This window comes from Fukomys damarensis, unplaced genomic scaffold (assembly GCF_012274545.1).
Source record: "Fukomys damarensis isolate Sample0158 unplaced genomic scaffold, DMR_v1.0_HiC HiC_scaffold_32, whole genome shotgun sequence".
NCBI classification, from domain to species: Eukaryota; Metazoa; Chordata; class Mammalia; order Rodentia; family Bathyergidae; genus Fukomys; species Fukomys damarensis.
In genome coordinates, this window is record NW_022900944.1 from 8294765 (window position 1) to 8318765 (window position 24001).

Genomic DNA, 24001 nt, shown 5'->3' on the forward strand with positions numbered 1-24001 from the left:
TTGTCTGAACCCAAATAACCTACCATAGGAGGAGGTGATGGGAGGGCACAGACAAGAGGAAAAACTGAGAACCAAGACCTGTCATGTAAAGGTAAATGATCCCAATAATGAACGTAATTGTACTGTATACCTTAAATGTACCAATAACCTCAATTAATAATAATAATAATAATAATAATAATAATAATAATAATAATAAAACAAATAACTCACCAGCCACTGCAGTCTGCAGTATACCCTGCTCTGTTCCACTGGTGCTTTTCTCTGTGGAGACTTCTGGGATTTCCAGTAGTCACCATGCAGGTTCAAGCTGACTTAGCCCCCATGCCACAAGCTGGAGCTCAGATAAAAAGTGACTTTTGGCCCCTCTCTCTTCTGTGTTTTGCTCCATTTTTTGATTCCCTTGTGGACTCCAATTCTTACTTCACATCTTTACTGGATTCTGGGGACCCACTTTTCTCCTCCTCCTCTTCCTTATATTGCTATATCCCAGTGTCTGGATTCCAAATATTGGAGAAGCTATTCCTCTGAGGTTCACCATTCCACTATCTTCCCAGAACCGGGGATTGAACTCAGGTCCTTGTTCTTGCAGGGCAGTCTACCTAGCCACTGAGCTAAATCCCTGCCCCACACCAGCATTTTTTTCCTTGTCTGTTTTATAATAGTGTTTTTAACTAGGGTTAAATGATTTCAATGATTTTGATTTGCATTTCCCTAATGATTAGTGATGTTAAGCATTTTTTAAAAACTCAGTTGCTATTTGCATGTCTTCTTTTGACAACTGTCTATTCAATCACCCATTTTTAAATATGATTTTCATTTTTTATTCATTTAGTTTTTGCTTTGTTGTCTCTGGATTTGTTTGAGTTCCTTGTATATTCTGGAAATTAATTGCTTTTTAATACTTCCTTCCATTTACCAGGTTGCCACTTCACTCTGTTAATTGTTTCCTTTACTGTATAGAATCTTTTCAATTAGATGTAATATCATTTATCAACTTTTACATTTGTTGCCTCTGCTTTTGCTGTCATGTCCAAAACATCTTTGCCCAGTCCAATGTCCAGAAGAATTTTCTATATGCTTTCTTCTCATAGTTTTATAGCTTTAGGTTTTGTAGTTAGAACTTTGATACATTTTTTAAAAAAATTTTGTATTTAGTTGAGAAAAGGACCTAATTTCTTCCTTCTGTATATGGATATCTGATTTTCTTAGTATCATTTATTGAAGATGTGGCAATATGTGTCCTTACTGCATTTGTTGAAAATCAATTGTCTGTAAATAAATTTATTTCTGTATTATTTACTCCATTCATCTAGGTATTTTTATGCCAGTATCATGCTGATTTGGTTACTATAGTTTTCTTGATATCCTCAGAAATTTTTTAATAGGGGTACATAAAGTAGCTGCTGATTTTTATTCTACAAACTTACCAAGTTTATGAATTGTAACTGTTTCTTGATGGAGTCTTAGGATTTGTGTGTGTGTGTGTGTGTGTGTGTGTGTGTGTATAGAATCTTGTAGGTAACATTCACCCATTTCATAACTTTTAATTGGAGCATTTAATAAATTTAAATTCAAGGTTATTATTGATATATCTCTCTTGTGTTTTCTGGTTGCTTTTAATATTCTGTATTTCTTTGTTTCTTTCTTATTCATCTTTGTGGTTGGAGAGTTTTCTGCACTGATAAGGTTTGATTCTCTTTTCTTTTGCATATTTTAACTAGTCAGTTTTAGATTTTTATGGTTTTTCGTGGTTATAGTTATTATCCTTTCACACATACTGCAGGACTCTCTTAAGCAATTTGTATAGACTTTTCTGTGGTAATGGATTCCTCATTTTTGCTTATCCTAAAATGAATTTATTTCATTTTTATTTCTGAGGGGCAGTTTTTTCTGGGAATATTAATCTTGGTTGGCAATTGTTTTTCTTTCAGTATTTTGAATATTTCATGCCATTCTTTGCTGGCCTTCTCATTTTTGCTAAGAAGTCTGCTATTAGTATACTAGGGATTTTATATGTGAGTTGATGATTTTCTCCTGCTGTTTTTATAACTTTTTCTGTGTATTATACTTTTAACAGTTTGATTATGTTATGTCTTCGAGAAGATATTTTTCAATTGACTCTATTAGTGTTCCCTGGAACTTCCTGGACCTTGGTGTTCATATCTGTCCCCAAACTTTGAGAGTACCTAGCAGTCATTTTGTTGGATAAATTTTTCTATACCTTTTTCTTTTCTTTTGGAACTTTGCTAATGAGAAAGTTCTCTTGCTTCCTTGGAGTCCCATAAGCCTCAAAGACTCTTTGTCCTTTTCTAATATTTATTTTTGTCTGATTGGATTATTTTAATTGACCAGTCTCTCACTCAGAACTTGTTTCTTGTATCTGATTACTTCTGCTATTGAGGCCTGAAGATGTACATTTTATTATTTCACTTATTAAGTTTGCTACCTCCAAGATTTCTGTTTGGTTCTTTCTCATTATCTCTATCTACTAAATTTCTCAATAATTTCATGAGTTGTCCTTATACTTTTATTGAATTATGTGTTGCATTTTCTTGTATTATTACTGTGAATTCTTTTTCAGGCCTTTACCAGTTTCACCTTCCTTGGGATCTGTTACTAGAGTTTCTGTGGAGGCATCATGTTACTTTGTCTTCTTATAGGTCTGATTTCCCAATGTTGTTACTTACGCATATGGCAGATGAGTTGCCTCTACATACATACTTCCACAACAAAGAACACCTGCAAAATTTCATGAACACCAAACCAGCAAGGAATTCTAAACAATATCCTAGAAAAGGACAATGAAGGTCACAATACAATGAGGCCCAACAGATGAAACCAAACAGGCAAGGCAGGAAACTAAAAGGAGAGGGGAGAAAAAGTAAAAAGAGTCAACAAAAGGACAATAACATGACAATAATAAGTCAGAACATAACAGTTATAACCATCAATGTTAATGGCCTCAATTCACCAATCAAGAGAAATAGTCTGGCAGAATGGATTAAGAAGCAAAATCCAACACTATGTTGTAAACAAGAAACACACCTAGTGCAAGAGGAAGCCCACAGACTGAAAGTGAAAGGATGGAAAACAATTCTCCATGCGTCAGGGGCCCAGAAAAAAGCAAGGGTAGCAATCCTATTCTCAGACAAAGTAAATTTCAAACCGAACCTCATTAAGAGAGACAAAGAAAGACACTGCGTCCTTGTAAAGGGAATAATTCAAGAAGCAGAGTTGACAATCATAAACATATATGCACCAAATATAAATACCCCCAACTATATAAAACAAATATTAAGTAAAATGAAAAACCAAATAAGCACTAATACAATTTTGGTGGGGGATTTAAATACCCCACTATCACAAATTGACAGATCATCTAGGCAGAAAATCAACAATGAAATAATAGAACTGAACCAAGCTTTGGAACACATGGACTTAATAGATGTGTACAGAGTGTTCCACCCCACAAAATCAGAATATACATTCTTTTCAGCTGCTCATGGATCATTCTCCAAGATAGACCACATATTGGCTCACAGAACAGGTCTGAATAAATGCAAAAGAATTGAAGTCATCCCCTGTATATTATCAGATCATAGTGCAATCAAGCTGGAGATCAATAGCACAAGAAATTGTAAGACTTCACAAGCACATACAAACTGAACAACACTCTCCTAAACAATCAATGAATTACACAGGAAATTAAAGAAGAAATCAGACAGTTTTTACAAATAAATGAAAATGCCAATACAACACATACAGGAATCTATGGGACACAATGAAAGCAGTTCTACAGGGAAAATTCAAAACATTGAATGCCCACACTAGGAAAACAGAGCAGGCTCAAATAAACAACCTAATGATGAAACTTAGACTCCTAGAAAAACAAGAGCAAGAAAAACCCAAAGCTCAAACAAGAGAGGAAATTATGAAGATCCAAGCAGAAATCAATGCAATGGAATCTAAGAAAACGATACAAAAAAATAAATGAAACAAAGAGCTGGTTTTTTGAAAGAATAAATAAAATTGACAAACCCTTAGCTAATCTTATCAAAAAAGGAAAGAAAAGGCTCAGATCCATGCAATCAGGAATGAAAAAGCTGAAGTCACAACAGATCCAAAAGAAATCCAGAAGATCATTAATACCTACTTCAAGAACCTGTACTCCAATAAAATGGAAAACACAGAAGAAATGGACAGATATTTTAGATACTTATGAATTACCAAAGTTGAACAAAGAAGATAAAAACATTTTAAACACCCAATTTCAGTCAGTGAAATTGAAAATGTAATTAAAAATTTATCAACAAAGAAAAGCCCAGGCCCTGATGGATTCACTGCTGAATTTTACAAGACATTTAGAGAGGAACTACTGCCATTACTCTTCAAACTTTTCAATGAAATTGAAAGGGAAGCTATACTTCCAAATTCATTCCTGGAAGCAAGTGTCACTTTGATTCCAAAACCAGGGAAAGATGCAACTAAAAAACAGAACTACAGGCCAATGTCCTTAATGAATATAGATGCAAAAATCCTCAATAAGATACCAGCAAACAGAATACAGAGGATCATCAAGAAGATCATACATCCTGACCAAGTTGGATTTATTCCAGGGATGCAAGGATTGTTCAACCTACATAAGTAAATATGTAATACACTATATTAACAAAATCAAGGACAAAAACCATATGATCCTCTCAATAGATGCACAAAAAGCATTTGATAAAATTCAACACCCATTCATGATAAAAATCCTGCAAAAGATTGGAATAGATGGTCTATACCTCAATTTAATAAAGGCTATCTATGAACAACCAACATCCAACATCATATTAAATGGCCAAAAACTTCACATTAAAATCACGAACAAGACAAGGATGCCCACTATCACCACTCCTCTTTGATATAGTTCTGGAAAAATTAGCCACAGCAATTAGACAAGAGAAAGAAATTAAAGTAATAAAGATAGGAAAGGACGAAGTTAAACTGTCATTATTTGCTGATGATGTGATACTCTACACTGAAGACCCAAAAAACTCCACCAAAAGACTTCTAGACTTAATTGACAGATTCTGTAGAGTATCTGGATACAAGGTGAACACCTAAAAATCAATAGCCTTCTTATGCACAAATAAAAGACTCACTGAGAGAGAAATAAGGGAAAAAATTCCTTTTACAATAGCATCTCAAAAAATGAAGTATCTAGGAATTAATCTAACAAAAGAAGCAAAAGATCTCTACACTGAAAACTACAGCACTCTGAAAAAAGAAGTTGAAGAGGATATAAGAAAATGGAAAGATATCCCCTGCTCCAGGGTAGGAAGAATCAAAATAGTGAAAATGACCATACTATAAACTGCTATACAGATTCAATGCAATGCCAACTGAAATACCAACACTATATTTCACAGAACTAGAAAAAAGAATCCAAAAATTCATTTGGAACCAGAAGAGACCTAGAATAGCAAAAGCCATCCTAGGCAACAGAAAATTGGCAGCAGGTATAACAATTCCCAATTTGAAACTATACTACAACCCACTTTAATAAAAACAGCATGGTACTGGCAAAGAAACAAACCTGAGGATCAGTGCAACAGATTGGAAGACACAAAAACAACTCCAGATGTACTCAGCTACTTCATCTTTGACAAAGGAGCTGACCGTCCCCACTGGAGGAAAGATAGCCTCTTTAATAAATGGTGTTGGAAAAGCTGGATCTCAACCTGCCACAGATTAAAACTAGACCCATATCTTTCACCATGCACTAAATTAAAATCCAAGTAGATTAAAAATCTAAATATTAAAACAGAAACACTAAACTTGCTGGAAGATAAGTTGGGCAGAACTCTGGAAGACACTGGCATAGGAAAAGACTTTATGAACAAATCCTCAGCAGCACGGGAACTAGCTCACAGAATCAACTACTGGGATCTCATCTTATTAAAAAGTTTCTGCACTGCAAAAGAAACCAACAGAATTAAGAGACAACCTATGATGTGGGAAAAATTTTTTACCAGGTACTCCTCAGACAATGGACTATTATCTAGAATATATAAAGAATTCAAAACAATCAGCCCCCCAAATATAAAGACCTGATTCAAAAATGGGCATCTGAAATGAACAGACATTTCTCAAACAAGTAAAAGCAGAAAGTATATATATGAAAAAATGTTCCACATCACTGGTCATTCGAGAGATGCAGATGAAAACAACACTGAGATTCCACCTCACCTCACAAAGAATGGCTGCTATCAAGAAATCACTCAATAACAAATGTTGGCAGGGTTGTGTGGAGATAGGAACCCTTCTTCATTGTTGGTGTGAGTGCAGACTGGTGCAACCACTATGGAAATCAATATGGAGATACCTCAATGAGCTGGGACTAGAGGTTCCATTTGACCAAGTTATCCCTCTGTTGGGTATTTTTCCAAAAGAATTAAAAGAATCATATCACAACTATATATGCGCACCTATGTTTATAGTGGCAGAGTTTGTAATACCTAAAACTTTGAAATAGCCCATTTGCCCATCAGTTGGAGACTGGATAAAGATGTGGTTTTTCTATAAAATGGAATACTACTCAGCCATAAAGAATGAGAAATTAATTTCATTCATAGGAAAATGGATACATATTCAGGATATACTCCTAAGTGAAATAAATATGTCATACATGTGCAAATACCGAATAGTTTCTCCGGTGTGCATAAACTGTAATAGTACATAAGATCCTAATGAGATAACTGACATTGTGAAATGGGAAGAAAACGGCTAAAGGTGTAGGGAAAGTGGGAAGTGTACAGGAAAGGTAATAAGGGAAAGAAAAAAATGTGAGAAAATGAAAAGATGGAAAGAAAATGTTTGTAAATGGGGAGGATAGGAGGGATGAAGGGAGGGCAGGGACAAGGGGAAAAAATGAGAACCAAGACCTGTCATGTAAAGGTACAATATCCCAATAGTGAATGTAACTGTACTGTGTAGCTAAAATGTACCAATAAACTAAAAAACAAAACAAAACAAAACCAGATCTGCAAAATTTAAAGACCTAATTCAACAATGGGCATCTGAAATGAATAGACACTGCTCAGATGATGAAGTAGAAATGGCAAATAAAAATATAAAAACATGTCCAACATAACTGGTCATTCACTGCAAATTAAAAGAACAGTGAGATTCCCTCTCACTCCAGAAGGAATGGCTATTATTACAAAAAATATCAACAAATAACAAATGCTGGCAGGGCTATGGGCAAAAGGAACCCTTATATACTGTTAATGGAAGTGTAGACTGGTGCAACTACTGTTGAAATCAGTGTGGAGATTCCTTGAAAAACTAAAATTAGAAGTTCCTTTGAACCAGGTATTCTCTCCTTCCTGGTATCTCTCCAAAATAATTAAGAGCGTCAAACCACAGTGATATATGCACACCTATGTCCATAGTAGCATTTTGTAATAGCTAAATGTTGGAAATAGTACAAACATCCATCAAGCAACAAGCAGATAAAGGTGTGTCCATACACACACACACACACACTCACACACTGAGTACTATTCTGCTACAAAGTAGGATTAAACTTGAGACATTTCTAGGTAAATGAAGGCAGTTTGAGACCATACTCTTAAGTGAAATGTATTGGACACACATGTTCCTATATCCCATGGTTTCTCTGGTATGAGAAACTGAAAATATGAATAAGGACCAAAATGTATAATAGATATTTTGAAGCAGGAATAAAATGTTCAAATCAGAAAGGAAATGGGGGCAGGGGAGGAAGTGAAAAGGAAAAAAAGATAATAAAAGGAAAAACTTGAAACAAAGCTTTTGTAAATAAGGGGAAGAAAGGTTGAAGAGAGGTGTGGGAAAGAAGAAAAATGAATAATCAAGACATATCATGTACAGGTACAAATTCCACATGATCAATGTTAGTTAGCATTTTGTATATCTAAAATATACCAATAAAATTAATTTCAAAAAATGCTGGCAAGGATGTGGAGAAAGGGGAAACTCTCATACACTGTTGTTGGGAACATAAACTATTACAGCTATTATTGAAAAATCTGAAGAATCTTCAAAAAACTATCATATGACCGAAAAATTCAGGGCTGAGGATTTAGTTCAGTGGTTCTGCCACCTGCCTCGCAAGCACAAGGACCCAATTTGATCGCTGGTACCAAACAACAACAACAACAAAAATAAATGCAGCATTGGGATATGTATCCCCCCCCAAAAAAAAGGAATCAAAACATCAGAGATACTGGTACTGTACTTCCATGTCTATTGAAGCTTCATTCCCAATAGCTAACTTAGGAACTCAACCTAGATGTCTATTGATGGATGAATGATTATATAAAGAAAATGTGTTACAAATATACAACAGAAAATCTCATTTAGCCATAAAAAGAGTGAAATTCTATCATTTGCTACAACCCGGTTGAACTGGAAGGTATTATATTAGGTGAAAATAAATCAGGCACAGAAAGATAACAGCACATATTACCACTTATATGTGGAAGCTACAGAGTTGGTCTCAAAGGGGCAGATAATAGAATAGTGGTTATCAGACCCTGGGAAGGGTATGTAACAGGGGGCAGTAGAAAGAAGGGTTACAGGTCCAAGGGTACAGTCGGATAAACAGAGTAACTCGTTATATTCTGTAGCAGAGTATGTATGGCAATAGTTAGCTGAATGATTCAAAATAGTTAGTAGAGAGGATTTTGAATGTTTCCAACACAAAGAAAGATAAATGTCTAAGGGGACAGATAGGCTACTATATTCATTACACATTGTATGCACTTACTGAAATGTCACACCCTACCCCATAAACGTGTACAATTATTGTGTGTAGATAAATTGGATCTTTAAAATTAAAAATAAAAATAGGGTCTGGGGATGAGGCTCAGTGGGAGTGCTTCCCTAACATATGCAAATCTCTAGGTTCAATTATCAGCACTGAAAAATAAAATGAGTGAACAAATGTGCAACTCTTCTATTCCTGCCATAAAGTAAACACCCTACAAAACCATTTTCAGCTGGGTGTGGTGGGGCATCCACCTGTAGGAGTTCAAGGTCAATAGTTGCAACATAATGACACTCCATCTCTGAAACAAAACACACAATCTATTCCATTTTCTACTCTTATAAACATGGCTCCAGGTATTTTTTCCTTTGTTCTTTTAGTGGGTTCAGAGTGAGGGAATCATCTTGGAATGGAGGTTTTCCACTAATCCTCTTTATAACATCTTTATAACATTTATGGATTAACTGTGGTCATTGGAGTAGAAGTGCTTCCCTTCCCTTGACCTAGACACAGAAATTTCAACAACAAAATAAATCTCTTCCTTCTCTTTAACAAGTCAGTCAGATAAATAAGAAAAAATAAAAATTGGCAAATTCTCAATAAATGCTATCTGTTTCATTTATACTCTATTTCACTGACTTCTAATAAGTTTCGAAATACATATTATTTAGTAGACCAAAACAATGTGAATATACTTAAAATATCACCACTTTACCTTAAAAAATAGTTAAAATAATGAATTTTATGTTCTGTATATTCATTTTACCACAATAAAGATTCAAAAATCAAGCTAAATAGTAGAACCTAAAATAAAATCTCATCATTACTGATATTTTGATTGACTGATTAGAGCGGTTGACCAGAAATCCTAGATCAAGCCAATTTATGTCAGTAGTGTTGTATGGATCTCTTCTGTTTTTAACCTGTGCTTTTTGCTTATTTAAAATAAAGCATTCTATTTACAAATTGATTGTACCCTGTCTAGAGCCTATGGCAATGGTATCAAAACTACGGCATGAGTGTTGCTTTTAAGACAAAAGATGTTAATGTATGAGTTGTTTTTTTTTCTAAACTAAAACCTTGGTATTCAGGTTTAATTGCAGTGTTGCCACGTTAAATAAGTGGGTTTTGGGATTGCAGTTTGGGCACTCATCTCTAAAAGTTTCACCATCAATGACCTAGAATTTCAAAATTATTGAGTAGCTTTTCTACTTACACCTTTATTTCTCACATGTAGGTCATGAAACAATGGTTTACTGGGTAAATGGGGAAAAAAAAAACAGACTTTTACTATCATGAAGCTCTTGAAAAAGCAGTTAGTAAGTACTTTTTTGGAGATATTTATTCACAGGACCCTACCATATTCCATGAGATACCATTATTTAAAGGTAACATGGTTTAGGACCACAGATTTAGCTCAGTGGCACCAAGCCTGCCTGGCAAGTGCAAGGTCCTGAGTTTGATCCCAGGTACCCCCCCACCAAAAAAAGTTAATGTGTTTAAAGTTACAAGTGGGACCATTATTAAGGTAGACCTCCCCAAATGAAGCAGTGAATGGCACAGATCTATTACCTAAGGCAGAGCTTATATCTAGGCATTCTGAGGACTGTACTATTACTAGTTCAGGGTAGCTAAATGAGGTCAAAGATGAATGGAGTAGAAAAGCAGGTACACCAGTAAACAAAGAACATAAACTTTCTGAGAGCTTTGAAAGTGAAAGTTTGATATCAGAGGGGATTAATACAAGATTTGAAAGCAAAGCCTCTGAAAAGATTGTGTTTCATATATCAACAATTAAAAAGCTTTAGGCATAACAGGAAAAATAAAACAAAGCACAAAAGTTATTATGTTTAGCAATATACAAGATTAATTTATTTTTAGTCTAGATTAATTTCTAGAAAACTAAATTTGGAAAATAAGCAAAGCTAAGGTTATATTTTTTTGGTCACTGATATATTTTGCTCATAATTTTTCATCTGTTAGCAATAGTGCAAACTTTATCACTATTAAAATAATTATTTTATCATGCTTTTTCCCTTTCCACTAATGATTTCAGATTCCAAATACTTTTTTAAAAGTCTTTTCTTCAGTTAAAAAAAAACAACACATACTTATTTCCAGAATTTTAAATATTATTTGGATTACTGAAAAAGTATGGTTTCACAAGAAGGCTTCTGCGCCTTCTTCAAAATCAGGACCAAAAACAAGGCTGAAACACCCAAAAGCAAGATGAGACTTCTCCAACATAAACTGATTGATCTTTTAGACTGAGACATGCTCCTATGTGACTTTAGATAGTAGTGAGGACACATGGTGTTAAAACCAAAATTCCATTAACTTACTGAAAGAAATTTGGTCCAAATACAGTGGCCAGATTTTGAACAGTCATGCGATTCTGGGCATGGTGCTTGGCTACTTTTGTCAAGAACCGGCAGAGGTATTTGAGCAGGCAGTAGTGGGTGTCTGGAAGCTCTTTTATTAAATCTCTTAAGCTACTCTTCTGCATGTCATCCTGACCATCTGGAAAAGAATAAAAAATGTTCTCAGGCATATTTCATGAACAAAAACAACAACAAAAGCACACAGATATAAATTCAAACATTTTATTCAGAAAAAACTTCTCAGAATCAGTGATAGGTCTTAAATTTGACTTAAGAAATCCTGAAAACCATGAATTTTACTTAGATGGTAAAATGGGTTTGTTTCAATTTTGTGTTTTCTTTCCTCAAATTATATAATGGTTAGGTTTTTAAACCTCCATTTGGTACATTCCTTCAAGGAGGGATATATAAGAAATGGAAATAAAGTTTAGAGTGATTTAAAAACTAAAGACTACTCATTTCTTATACCTTCATGTTATAAAAATAAACAAAGAACTATTTTTTCTTTCAGTGGGGACTAATTCAAAACAAGTCTAGATGTTTTTATATTAATATATTCTTGTTTACAACTGTGATCTAATTCCTAGCATTTAAAGATAGAAACAACGGCATCCAATAGTCTTTTTTTTTTTTTTTTTGTACCAGGGATTGGACGCAGGACCTTGCACTTGCAAAGGCAGGTGCTGTGCCACTGAGCTAAATCCCAGGCCTCAAAAGTCTTGATAATGGGTTCCTGATTTTGAAACAAAATCTCAAAACCTTTGGCAGATACTGTGTGGAGACATGAGATCAAATAAAACATAATAAAAATAGTTACAAATTTCTGACAATAACAACTTCAAAAAACAAGTGGCACTTTCATCATTTACTTCCAACTTTTGAAATATGATCAGTATTTTTTCCATGAAATAAGAGTGAGAAACAATGGGGAGAGAGAAAGACATATTCAGAGTTACACACTTAACAGAGTTACATGAAGTCCTTTATGACATAAGTGGAAGAATCACTAAGTATGTTCTCAAAAGGCAAAAGTAACTGTGAACAAAAAGTCTTAACGTCTACCTCCTTCTACCCAAAAGCATTTCCGTTTCCTCTGATGGAAGGTAGATTCACTCATTGGGAAAAGATATGAATGACCTCTAAATCAGCAGATTTAACAAGTGCATGCTCACACCTGAACTGTAAGTATTTATAATTCTTGAATCCTTGTTCACATATTTGATAGTTCAGTAAAGACCTTAATTTATTATATAGCATTGTTTCTCACTTCGTTCATACTGAGTGATTATACACTAACATACTGAGACTCTGTAATTTGTCCTTTGTGTTCCCAGAAATATGTGATAAATATCACCATTATTGCCAACCTGCTGGAATTTTAAAGAAAAGATTTCCTGCCTGTGAAAAATAATTGCTCAATACCTTCCAAGACTTACAGAAGAATGATTAGGGTAGCATGAAGATGCCTTGCAGGAAATGAAATTTATGACACTATATGACTATCCCTTATCCAAAAATGAGACCAGAAGTGTTTTAGATTTCAGATTTTAAATATTTGCAAAACACAATGAGATATACTGGAAATGGGAGAGCAATCTACACATGAAATCATTTCTGTTTCTTATATATCTTATATCCATAGGCTGAGAATAATTTTATACCACGCTTTCAGTACATCTGTGTTTAGACTGCAACGTAACACATCACATCAAGTGTGAAATTTTCCATTGTGACATCATGTAGGAGCTCAAAAGGTTTTGGGTCTTTGAGCACTTCAGTTTTTATTTTTATTTATTTATTTATTTTGGTACCAGGGATTGAACTCCAGTCCTTGTGCTTGCAAGGCAGGCCACTGAACTGCTGAGCTAAATCCCCGGCCCTGAGCACTTCAGTTTTTAGATTTAGAATACTTCACCTATATGTAACTATTTCTACCTACATTATTTTTTGATTTGCTGATATCTAAATAATATTTTATTCACTCATGTTTTTGTACTTCCTTCCATTGGCAATTACAATGGTTTGCAATCGCTTCTATTATTATGTACACTTATACATAATGTACACTGATTATCCAATGATGTTTATCACATGCTGATTCTGGCATTCTCCAACACCAAGGAAACAGCAAAGACAAAGCAAAATCCATACTTTTATTAAACATGCTTTAACTGAGGGGGGACATAATAGACAACAATTAAATAAATTTAAAATATATTATGTATTGTTTATATCCCAATGCTGTGTGAGGAAGCCATGTAGGAAGGAGTTCAGTGTGGAAGAAAACTGTGATGGTTATTACTCTGGGATCTGTCAGGGCAAAGAGTGATTAACACTGTGGCTCCTAAAGCCAGTCTGAGTTGGAACATTCTGTACAGAAATCACCATCAGTCCTTGTGAATTTCCTAGACTCTCTGTGTGACCCAGCTGGATCTTATAAGATTTCACCTGAGAAAGAAGAGAATATAGGACTGGTCACTCGGGTCATTTCCAAGTGCCATGAAACTTGTGTGCTTAGCATTCAGTCCTTTCCGTCCCAACAATGATGGAGGAGGCCTCCTTGTGGAGGGAAATGCAGTGTAGGAGGATGTAATGGGTATTGGTCTCTGATTTGTGGGTGGAACAGTGACTAACACTATGGGACATCTGGAAAACAGAATCTTGGAAGACATGAGGCCAGGTTGAAGTAGGCAGCCCTGTGCATAAGACATCATTAACTAGAGGCAGAGCTTTAGCCCACTGCCTCTACAGCCTTCAACACTAAAACAAGAAAAGGAAAAACAAGAAAAGTGGAAAAGGCAACAACAAAAGGAGAAAATGATTTAAAAGTACCAAATAAGAGTTAAGTAGAAAAAAAATTTAGATCTTCAAGTAGATGTGATTAGAAAAGAACTTCCCGAGACATATCATAGTCAAAATCCTAGAAATTTCAAACCTCCAAATGAAACCTAACCAGAGACAATGAAGTCAACATCACTCAATAGCCCAAAGGAAACAATAAATACTGCTAAGAGAATAGTTAAGAGGAAAACAATAATAAACCAACGCTGGAAAATAATACCATGACAGGAATCATTAAATACTTTTCAATAATAATTCTTAATGTAAATGATCTTAATCCTAATTAAGACATAGGCAGGCAGAGTGAATCAAAAAGCAACACCCAGCGATATGCTGCCTGCAAGGGACACATCTTATCCACAAAGACACACACCAACTGAAAGTGAAAGCATAGCAAATCATAATCCATGCAGCCAGAATCTAAAAGCAAGGAGTAATTATTCTTATTTCTGATAAAGTTGACTTCAAATCAAAACTGATCCAAAGAGACAAAGAAGGTCGCTACATATTAATAAAGGGAACAATTCACCAGGAAGAGATAACAATTACAAATATATATTCTCTAAATGTCGGCACACCCAATGTCATAAAACAAAAAAAGTATTTGATATAAAAGTACAGATAGGTACAAATACAGCACATAGTATGAAACTTGAATACCCCACTCTCACAAATAGACAAGTCAACCAGACAAAAAAATCAACAAAGAAATATTAGGTAAGCCATACCATGGAATAAATTAATTTTTTTTCTTTTACTGAGTTTACTGGTACATTCTAGGTATACAGTACAGTTACATTCATTATCGGGATCTTGTACCTTTACATGACAGGTCTTGGTTCTCATTTTTTCCCCTTGGAACAAATTAATTTATCAGATAGCTACAGCGTTTCCTCCAACAACAGCAGAATATACATTCTTTTCAGCCAGTCAACAAGCTTTCTCCAAAACAGACTATATTTTATGCCATCTAGCATGACTTAATAAATAAAAAAGAATTGAAATCATCTCCTGCATTTCATCAGATCAGATGGAATGAAACTAGAAAACAGAAAAAAAAGAAAAACAATCACAGAAGTTATTCAAACACATGGAAATTGATTAATACACTTCTAGATGATCAATAGATCATAGACAAAATCGAAGAAACTATAAAATTTCTAGAATCATATGACACTGGGAATATAACACATCAGAATCTTTGAAACATAATGAAAGCAGTTCTAAGAGGGAAGTTCATAGCTCTGAGCACCTGTATTAGAAAAACAGGGTAATGCCAAATAAATAAATAAATGAAGCATGTCAGGGACTTAGAAAAAAGAATAATTCAAAGCCAAAACTAGAAGTAGTAAATAAATTATAAAGATGAATGGAAAAATCAATGAAATTGAAATTAAATAATACAAATGGCCAAAGAATCCAAGAACTTGTTTTTTGAAAAGATAAAAAAGATTGATAAACTCTTAGCCAAAGTTACTAAAACAAAGACCCATATCAGTGTACTACAAAAGGGTAAAATTATAATAGATTCTCTAATTTCAAGGAGCTATTTTGAAAATTAATTTGACAAAGAGACACACAAAAACATATTGTGGAAAAGATAGCCTGATAAATAGTACTGGGAAAACTGCTTATCCACATACGGGAGAATGAAACTATACCTGTTATCTCACATCTTGTACTAAAATCAAACTAAAATGGATCAAAGACATAGGTATTAAAGTAGCCACTTTGAAATTGTTGGAAGATAACATAGAGAAAACACTTGAATTCATTGACACAGGCAAGGACTTTCTGAACAGAGCTCCACTAGCACTAAGAATCAACAAATGGGATTATATCAAATTAAAAAGCTTCTGTACAACAAAACAATCAAGAGACTAAAGAGATAACCTACAGAATAGAAAAAAAATTGCCAGCTATTCTTCCGGTAGAAGACTAATATCTAGAACATATAAAGAACTCTAAAAAATTAATTAAAAAAAAAACAACCAAAAAGGTGGTCAAATGAAATGAATACACATCTCCAAAGAAGTATAAATGACTAATAAAGGCATGAAGAAATGTTCAGCACCTTTAGCCATTAGGGAAATACAAATCAAAACAAATACAAATGAAATCTCAGATTTCATCTCACTCCAGCCATAATGGCTATCATCAAAAACACAACAAATGCTGGCAGGATGTGAAGAAAGAAGAACATGTCAACATTGTTGGTGGGAATATAAACTAGTACAACCACTGTGGAAATATGTATGGGGATTTTTCAAAAACCTAAAATAGAAATTCTTTTCGACCCACATATATCTTTTGGATATATTCCCAAAGAGTTAAAGTCATCATAGTATAGTCATACACAGATATCCATTTTTATGTAGCTATACAGCTGCCTAATTCACAGCAGTTAAGCTCTGGAAACATCCTAGATGCCCATCAATAGACAAATGGATAAGGAAAATGTCATATATGTACACAATGGGATTTTACTCAACCCAAAAGAAGAATTAATCCATATCACTTGCAGGACAATGGATGGATCTTGAGGCCATTTCATTAAGCGAAATAACCCTAAGAAAGTTATATATCATCTGATTTCTCTTACATGAGAAATCCAAAATATAAATAAAGTAAAATAAAGGAGAGGTGGTAGGAAACAGGGAGGCAGACTTTTTGGAGAAGGGAAGGAATCAGGGGAAGTTGATAAAGAATAAGGAAGAAAGGATTGGGGATTGAGCTCAGTGGTTCTGGCGCCTGCCTCGCAAGTGCAAGGACCTGAGCTCGATCCCTGATATCAAAAAAAAAGAATAACGGATTTCCCTAGGCCAGGTACATTTCTAAGTATTTGAGATATATCAGTAAACAAGCAAATAAAAACACAAAACCTCAAGAAATCACTATCCTTGTAGAATTTATGGATTAACAGAGTAAGACATTAAACAACACATATGATAATGGAGCCGGGGAAATTAAGAGTAATGGACCAGGAAGAGAACTAGTGACTGCAATTACAAACAAGACTGTTAGAAGGCCTGATTGAGACTATATGTGATATCTGTAGCTAAAATGAAAAGTCCCAAAACTGGTAAGTGTAAGCTCTTTCAGATTGAGTTTTAACTACCTTTTAAATACCTTAATGCCTTGCACAGAAAGTGATCAGGAAATCATTTTATATAATCATTTTATATAAAATATAATAGGAATTAGAGAGATACATCTTTTTCAAATGGTAAGCAGCCCAAGATATGGAGGGAAGGAGTAGGATGGGAGGGTTGGAGGATGAAAAAGAATTGAAAAGTGTTGTGTGTATGTACCAACTCTCTGTGAGGAATGTACAGTACTCATTATGCACTAGAAACATGTACTAATAAAAAATAAAAATTGAAAAAGCCACTTTAATAGACTAATACATATTTTAAGACAGTAAGACAAACCAGGATAGGAGTAAAGTGACATATATCTCTTAAATTTATTTTCAAGAAACATGGAACAATTAGTCCATTTATAGAACTCGCTGGGTTGGAGTGTTATGTGGGAAATGGGTTACAAACAATACTTAAATAAGAAAAGACTCATTGAAGCTGGGCTGGTGACTAGTACTTGTAGTCTCAGCTACTCTAGAGACAAAACTACCTGAATCCCAGAGGTTTCAGGCCAGATTAGGCAATAGGAAGTCATTGTCTGAAAAAAAAAAAAAGCATGTGTACACACACACACACACACACACACACACACACACACATGCAAACATACTCATTTGGTAGTTATAGGGTAAGGATACTGAGCAGTGAAATTCCAAATTATGGGCTCAGATATCAAAGCAAAATGCATGTCTGCATATATATTAACATATCTGATGTTATAAACTTGCAGTTATTTCTAAACTAAGCTAGAATAAAACTGTGTTACAATTCACAAGTCTAAAAGTTCTAAAAATTTTACAGATGGGAGTTATTAAAATATTTTCTTTAATATCATTTTTTCTAGGACATGAACAGCCTTTATCCATTAATGAAAAGTATCCCTTCCAAGTATTTAAGTCTCCTTGAAAGCTTTCATTTGTTGTTGATTAAATTTGACCCATTCTTAAAACTCAATTATAAAACTAGCATAGTTTGTATAGTATAGAGCAAGCAATCAGCTCAGCACTTGAAGATCATAAACACTTTTATTCCAGGTTAAGTAGCAAACACTGAACCATATAACATTTGCTCCCATTAAAAGAAGATTGTGAACCTAATTCTAATACTAACATTTATCTGGGTGTTTTTCATGCTTCTACCTTCAAACTTCATTAAGGTACTAATTGTATTTATAATCTTAGCCTAGAGGAGAAAAAAAGTCCTGCAAAATACTAATCCCTATGATAATATATATATCTCAGAGCTATGAAAAAGTCAGCCATTAAACAACAAAAACAGTTATCCTCATAGTGCTAGGTTTATCAAAGTAGCATTTTCCTCCATTCATTAAGCCCCATGAAGGACTTCTGAAAACTTGCCTATCTATTAGATAGTACAACAAGCTTTGAAGATTAAAAGGGGTCACAAGCCCCAAAATATGGGTAGCATTTAGAAGCTCAGAAGCTAGCGAGTCAAGAGGGACTGCAGCCTTGTAAGTTCATGGAACCAAATTCTGCCAACAGCCCAAGTGGGTCAGGCAGTAGATTCTTCCCTACAGAAAGTCCATGCTGACTTCAGTCACCTTGATTTGGGTCTTGTGAGAGCTGGAGTAGAGGACAGCTGAGCTTACACACTTCGTACTCCTATAACAAGGATATAATAAAACTGCATTGTTTTAGGTCACTAAATTTGTGGTAATCTATTATAGTAGAAATAGGAATATAATATGTCCCCAGTTAAAGACTAGAATGAAAACTACATTGAAACAGAGAACTAGTAGCTGGTGTTCATAATCACCAGTTGCCTTGCAATTTAAATTCAAGCACTCAGATCTCAGAGCATGTGCTTTAATCAAAACACCATCACAAAGGCCCCTATGATTATCATCATTACTGAGCACCCAACACAGTGCCTCATACATTTCTTAAGAAACTTTTCCTGAGTCAATAAATAAGCAAACAAAATTACCGAGTAGTGGGAGGTAAGAATCTTAATTCATTTATAATAAACCATAGCTCCGCAGTTTTGAAGGGTTTATAGGGGTGGCAGTGTTTCAATGAAAGCCTACAAGAATGCCTGGGCACAAAATGTTTTATGAACTACATATGAATAAACAAAACAGGAATTTTATTTCTTTCTAAATATGCATTTATAGAAGAATGAAGGGGAGATCAAAATATCAGCTCCCCTGATTAGATCAGGCTGGCACGTACCTCTACATCTCAACCCCAGGAGTAGAATCACTTTTTTCAAGTGACAAGAAGCTTATGGACGCATCATGATTCCAACTTTACCTTAATGGGATTGGAGTTTTCTTATGCAAAAGAAGAACTTACACTTTTATGGGTCTTACATTTTTAACAGATGACTGTGACAAGGTTCTAAAAGGCCTCACATACATTTTTCAGGATAAAGTGACTAATAAAAAATATAAATTCCAATCTGTGCTTAGGCATTACTAATGAAACTACAAATTTTAACATTTTTTTTCTTAGATTCTGCAAGATGTAGAGCTATAGTAATTGCCAATTCATCTGATATTTACACAGCTCTTACTTCCAGAATGATCTTCCATATCTACGGGAGCAAAAACCTGCAGAAAGAACTAAGAAGTTGTACTTTAATTTCATTCCTATAAACAAATACAAACCCCCACTGACACCTACACTGTAGCACAGCACATTTATTTTAGAAGTATTTATGGGGTGTTGAATGCTTGTCAGTGGGGGAAGGTGACAGGAATAAAAATATAGAAAATATGAAATAGTCTACCTGTCAAAATTAGGAGCACATATCTAGGGTAGAAGTTAGGCATGCTTTTAATGATAGTAAAAAGCTAAAAAAAAGTATAGAAATGTAAAAACACAGGAGCCTATGAAAAACAACCACAGTATACAGGAAGAGGAAACTCCCACATGATGATATGCTAATATTGAACCATACAGGCAATATCCCAAGCAGTAAAATTTTGGCTTTTTTTGTAAGTCTAGTGCCATTGGGTAAAGTACAGTTAATGTGTAATTTCAGTAGAAATCATATAACTACTAGTTATTTTTCTCTAAGCATTACTGATGAGCTCAAATTTGACTAAAGGGGACTTGGTAATCTATGAGTTAAACTATCAAGCCTGGAGTTATTTACACTAATTTTCTTGGGGTTTCCTTTCTCCTGTAAGGACTGAGAATAATTCATGAACTTAATATAAAAGATTAACTCCTTAAAATCAGTAAAGGTATTTGGGATATAGCCTTACATACTTAACTGCTAATGGGCACAGTTTCTCCTGAGGTAATAAAAATTTTCTAAAATTAGAACGTAGTGAAGATTATACTCTGTGAATATGCTAACAACCACTGATTGAGACACTTTAAGAGGGTCAATTACATGTTGGGTAATTTGCATCTTAATAAAGAGTTCTGTTGGCTTTAAAATCAAGTCTATGAAAAAGAAAGAAGAGACGTGTCATTTAAGATGATAGATTGCTGCACTTAAAAATGAACGTATCAACTTTCTTTCCTAATATCCCAATAATATGACAATAAAGCAATTTAAAAAATACCCCCCCCCAACACCAGCAGCTTGGGGCCACAGGCTGCAGCCAAAGGCCTGCCTGGAAAAGAGCTGCTCAGGTGTGCAAGTAACAGCCAGAGGTGCACCCAGATATTGGTAAATACCCACAGATCCCAGCAAGAAGCCTAGATGGGCCAGAGTGGCACAGGTGCACAGTCCCCAGCAAAAGGTGCTCCCAGACAACAGCTACACAGGTGGGCAGGCCCAGGAAACAGGACAGAGTAGGAATCTGGAAGACAATCATTCTAAACTCAGGAATTCATGCTGTGGTGAGCAGCAGAGAGAACGCCTCTCTGAGGCTTGCTCAGAATTGAAGCCCACTGGGCAAGCAAAAAGTCCTCTCAACCAAGGCACAGCAGGGTGCATCTGTTGAAATGAGAAGACATGTAAAACAGTCTCAAACCAGGCTTCCAGAGCATGTAAGGCAACCCCAATGGGCAACAAGATGGAACAATCTTACTGATACCCAAATACCTGGACTCTGAACTGGCAACAAAAGAAGATCTGGGAAAAATGAAATCAGCAATAATTTCTCAGATAACAACAGATATTGCATCCACAGTGCAACACGTGATGAGTAACTCTAGAGCAGACACAAATAGAGGAGCTGAGAAATATAATGGAATATCAGCACAGGAAATGAATGGAATCTGTAAAACAGATGCAAACAGTTATCCAGGAGATTTAAAACTCCATTGAAAGCTTATGCAGCAGAATGAAGAAATGTGAGGACAGAGTATCAGATACATTTAGACAGGATTGAAATTAGTGATGAGGAAGAGAAAAAATTTCTTGAAAATAATAAGGGACTATGAGAAATCAAACCAGGAGTTGCTATATGATGCAAAGAAGAATGACATAAGACTGATTGGAATCAGTGAAGGAACAGGAGGGAGTGAAAATGACATTTTTTAAAAAATCACACTGTTCAATGGAATTTTAAATCTCCCAGATAACTGTTTTCATCTGTTTATGAAAAAAATAAAAATAAACAAAAGACCAAAATCCATACAATTGGGAATGAAATGCAAAATTACAATGGACCCAGTGGAAATCCAGAGGATCATAATACCTACTTCAAGAACTTGTATGCCAATAAGATGGAAAACACAGAAGAAAGGGAGAGATTCCTAGATATATATGAATTATCAAAGTTGAATGAAGAAAATTTAAAAATTCTAAACAACCCAATATAAATCAACAAAATTGAAAAGGCAATTAAAAACTAACCAACGAAGAAAAGCTGGGTCCTTGTGGCTTCTTACTCAATTATATAAGGCATTTAGAGAACTAGTGCCATGAACTACTGTTTAAACTCTTCAGTGAAACTGAAAGGGAGGAAATACTCCCAAATACATTCCTGGAAGCAAGCGTCACCTTGATCCCAAAAGCAGAGAAAGACTCAACCAAAATAGAAAACTATAAGCCAATCTCACTAATGAACACAGATGTAATAATAAGATACTGGTAAACAGAATGTAGAAAATCATCAAGAAGATCATACACCTCGACCAAGCAGGATTCATCCCAGGGATGCAGGGATGGCTCAACATACGCAAATTAATAAATACGATATGCTATATTAACAGAGCCAAGGACAAAAACTATGTGATCATATCAATTGATGCACAAAAAGCATTTGACAAAAATCCAACAGGAATTCGTGATAAAAACCTTACAAAAAAATGGATAGAAGGTCTCTACCTCAATATAAAAGCCATCTATGATAAAAGCAACAACTAATATCATACTAAATGGGCAAAAACTGAAGTCCTTCACACTAAAATCAGAAACAAAACAAAGATGTCCACTCTCTCCACCCCTGTTTAATAATAGTTTTGGAAACATTGAAAGGAGAAGGAAATAAAAAGAACAAAGATAGGAAACAAAGAGGTTAAACTGTCATGATTTGCAGATGACATGATATTCCATATAGAAGCATGCAAAAAAAAATCCACCAAAAGTCTTCTAGACTTAATAATGAAATTCTAGACTAAATAATGAAAGTAGCTGAATACAAGGTCAACATACACAAGATCAACAGCCTTCCTATACCCAAACAACAGGCTCACTGAAAGAGGAACTAAAGAAACAACTCCTTTCATAATAGCATCCAAAAAAAGAAAAAAATAAATAAATAAATACCTAGGAATCAACCTAAGGAAAGAAATAAAAGAATTCTATTCTGAAAACTATAGCACTCCGAAAATAAGGGATTGAAGAGGACATCAGAAAATGGAAAGACATCCCTTGCTCCTGGGTAAGAACCAATATAGGGGAAATGGCCATACTTCCAAAACTACTATACAGTTTCAATGCAATCCCAATTGAAATTCCAAGAGCATACTTCAGCGACCTTGAGGAGACAATCCAAAAATTCATTTGGAACAAAAAGAGAGGTAGAATAACAAAAGCAATTCTAGGCAACAATGACAAAGTGGATTGTCTCATCCCGAACTTGACACTATACTACAAAGCTTCTGTGATAAAACAGACCCAAGATCAGTAGAACAGATAAGAAGATGCAGAAACAACTCTAGACACATTCAGCCACCTCATCTTTGACAAAAGGAGTCAAATACACTCACTAGAGGAAAGATAGCCTCTTTAATAAATGATGTATGTTGTTATGTTATCAATATATCTTTGTATTTATTTTCTACTGATGATGAATATTAATTTTTAAGTAAATTTTATTATAACTATAATCATTAATATCATTTAGTATCTGATACATATTATAAATTCTTCCACTCCTTCAAAGATGATATTTGTTTTTTCTCAAATTATACAAATCACCAACATTCCACACATCACTGCACTATTTTATTACACCTAAGTATATATTGTATTGTAGAAAATATGCATTGTGTATATATGTGGGGGATATGTTTTTACATATATGTGTGCACTATTAAATGAGAAACATGGGCATGAATGTGGTAGGATTATGCACATTTGGCATATTGATAGTTTCTCTGGCAACCTTATGATTTCTTTAAATTACATGCTTGACTTCATAGTCATTCGTTTGGGAAGAATATTACATATCTATTGGTGTTAAATTCTATCATTATGCTTATAAAAATATAAAAATAAGTATGGGATATAATAAATAGAAACAGAAAAATCTGATTTTAAAAATGTGATTTTTTTTAATTGCTTTTGGATTTCAAATATATTTTTTCTGTGGGAAGTTTTGTTAGAAAATGTAAGTGGTACAATCAACAAGTATATGATATTTATCAATTAATTAAACCAAGGAGTTTATAAATTATAAAATTTTGAGG

General features: G+C 34.5%; 1 protein-coding gene across 4 annotated transcripts in view; it reads right to left on the bottom strand.

Moving 5' to 3' along the window:
* Fam13a (family with sequence similarity 13 member A) overlaps positions 1–24001 on the bottom strand; it is a 312174-nt gene that overhangs the window by 219952 nt on the left and 68221 nt on the right. For all 4 annotated transcript variants that reach the window (XM_010610492.3, XM_010610490.3, XM_010610489.3 and 1 more), the window contains exon 4: positions 11143–11320. In XM_010610492.3, coding sequence (XP_010608794.1) covers positions 11143–11320 — 178 coding nt within the window. The remainder of the gene's footprint in view (positions 1–11142; positions 11321–24001) is intronic.